Consider the following 2,500-nt stretch of genomic DNA (forward strand, 5'->3'; position numbering starts at 1 on the left):
GGAATGTCCAGCAGAAAGTCCTGGAGTTGAGGTTACTGGACCTGGAAAGTCCTTGAAAAGTCCTTGAATTTGAAGTTAACCAAGACCTTCCCAGACAACTGGGATCTGCTCACTTAAATGCTGTCGTCTCGCAGCCAGAGTTTTAAGGCATGAAAGCGCCATTAAAGATATCGTAGTCTGGATGATTAGGAGCAAGTTTCATTTATTGTGTGGAAAGGATGTGTCCCCTCGGATGGGATATTGTGCTGGCGATAGAGACGATTCAGAGAAGGAGGAAATATCTCACTTTAGCCACAACTCAGAACGCTGCAATCTAGCCATTTTGACCTGACCTGCCCACCACCCACAATTTTAATCTGATATATTATATAACGGCCCGCGCATCGCTAACACACACACACACACACACACACACACACACTACACACTCATAGACATACATGTACACACGCACATTTGCGCACACATGCACTCGAACACACTCTACACATTCTACACACACCAGACCCACTGTGTAGAATCACACACACCGATGAGGTGTGTGTGATTGTATCTGAAAGGACTGCTCTAGTTGAAGTATTTGTGTGTGTATATAGCTGTACAGTGTGTGTGTGTGTGTGTGTGTGTGTGTGTGTATAGCTGTACAGTGTGTGTGTGTGTGTGTGTGTATAGCTATACAGTGTGTGTGTGTGTGTGTGTGTGTGTGTGTGTGTGTGTGTGTGTATAGCTGTACAGTGTGTGTGTGTGTGTGTGTGTGTGTGTGTGTGTGTGTGTGTGTGTGTGTGTGTGTGTGTTGCTGAGGATGTACACTGCCTGCAGAACAAAGAGAGCAGCGCAAGAGAGAGCAGAGAGTGGGGGACTGCGCCCTCTGCTGGGCCTTCCCCTGCACTGCAGCTCTCACTAAACCCCCACTCCAGTCAGACTCCTCTCTTCCCAGAGCCCTCTCTAATCACCTGTGTGTGTGTGTGTGTGTGTGTGTGTGTGTGTGTGTGTGTGTGTGTGTGTGTGTTAGCTGGACTCCTCAGTGACTGGTACCCCAGTCTGGATGCTCTGAAGGAGAGCTGTCGCATCGCGAGCAGCTACAACTGGGCGGATGTGGACCTGTCACCCTTCCAAGGTGAGCTGCCCCCCCACAACCCCCCCCCCCCCCCCCCCCCCCCCCCGCCCTTACTGTGCGTTCAGACCAAGAGCGTCAAAAGCGTCAAGAGCGCCGGAAATCATTCATTCTCTACGGAGAGTCGGCGTTACCGGCGTCAAAAGCGTTCTGGCGTGAGCGTGGCTTCATGAGTGTCACGGGTGTCAAAAAAAAAAGTTGAACCTCAGTTAACTTTATGGTAATTAGCTATGACACGGTTCGGCGTCAACTAATCAGAATGTCAAACTCGCAGTATTGCTGCTTGTGGTTTGTTTGAATGTTTCACGTCATGGCTTTGACGCTTTCAGCGCTGAACTGGGTTGAGCGTCGCGCTATGAGCTTCACCAGCGACTTTGACGCCTTTGACGGTTTTGGTCTGAACGCATAGTTAGAGCTCCGCTCATCTGAACAGCCTGAACTGCCTGAACACCCCCCCAGCCGCCCAGGGAACACACACAGTGTGTTTGTGCACACATGCTTGGATGCGTGTGTGTGTATATGTTTGTGTGCGCGTGTGTGTGCGCGTGTGTGTCTGTGTCTGTGTCTGTGTCTGTGTCTGTGTCTGTGTCTGTGTCTGTGTGTGTGTGTTTGTGTGTGTGTGTGTGTGTGTGTGTTTGTGTGTGTGTGTTTGTGTGTGTGTGTGTGTGTGTGTGTGTAGTGCAGTGTAATCTGAAGGAGCTCTTCAATTAGCGAGTGGAGTCTTGAGGTTTAATTAGCGTCTCAGCTGTGGCTGCGGCCCGGCGGGTCAGCCAGCTCGTCCAATTAGAACGCAGCGCTGCGTCTGCTGGAGATAACGCACCAAAGGTTACCGCGGTTACCGCCGCCATTAACTCCGTCCTCCTCCGCCACTCAGAGAGGGCGCTCGCAACGTTCCGCCAGTTACCACCTCTGTGGAAGTGTGTAGTCGCTCAGTGTTAGAAGTGTCTGTTGTGTTGCTCTGTGAAGTGTGTGTGTGTGTGTGTGTGTGTGTGTGTGTGTGTGTGTGCGCGTGTGTGTGATTTTTATAATTCTGATTAATGTTCATGCTGATGATTTCAAAATTGCTGTTTGATTAAGTGTATTCATGCATTGTAGTGCTGACGATATATTGTGTGTGTGTGTTTGTATGCATGTGCGGGTGTGTGTGCATTTATGTGTGCGCGTGTGTGTGTGTGTGTGTGTGTGTGTGTGTGTGTGTGTGCAGGTCTGAAGGAGAGCATGCGCCAGGCGGAGCTGAATAACTGGTCGCTGGAGCCGACTCAGATCGCTGACCTCTGCTCCTCCATCAACCAGTTCTTCGCCCGCACCGGCGTCATCCCGCCACAGGGGGCAGTGCAGCCACCCGTCTGCCACGGAGCAATGCACCCCAGCAAGCCCAGCCAGCAC

The 2,500-nt window shown here is 51.2% G+C and overlaps 1 protein-coding gene across 2 annotated transcripts in view; it reads left to right on the forward strand.

The window, feature by feature from the left end:
* foxj3 (forkhead box J3) overlaps positions 1-2,500 on the forward strand; it is an 89,035-nt gene that overhangs the window by 80,687 nt on the left and 5,848 nt on the right. Inside the window, exons 9-10 of one of the 2 annotated variants that reach the window (XM_062545183.1) lie at positions 1,013-1,117; positions 2,319-2,500. The exon at positions 2,319-2,500 is cut by the window's right edge and continues 10 nt beyond it. In XM_062545183.1, the coding sequence (XP_062401167.1) occupies positions 1,013-1,117; positions 2,319-2,500 (287 nt within the window). The remainder of the gene's footprint in view (positions 1-1,012; positions 1,118-2,318) is intronic. The other variant, XM_062545184.1, reaches the window with a different exon arrangement.

Source organism: Sardina pilchardus, chromosome 9, assembly GCF_963854185.1.
Source record: "Sardina pilchardus chromosome 9, fSarPil1.1, whole genome shotgun sequence".
NCBI classification, from domain to species: Eukaryota; Metazoa; Chordata; class Actinopteri; order Clupeiformes; family Clupeidae; genus Sardina; species Sardina pilchardus.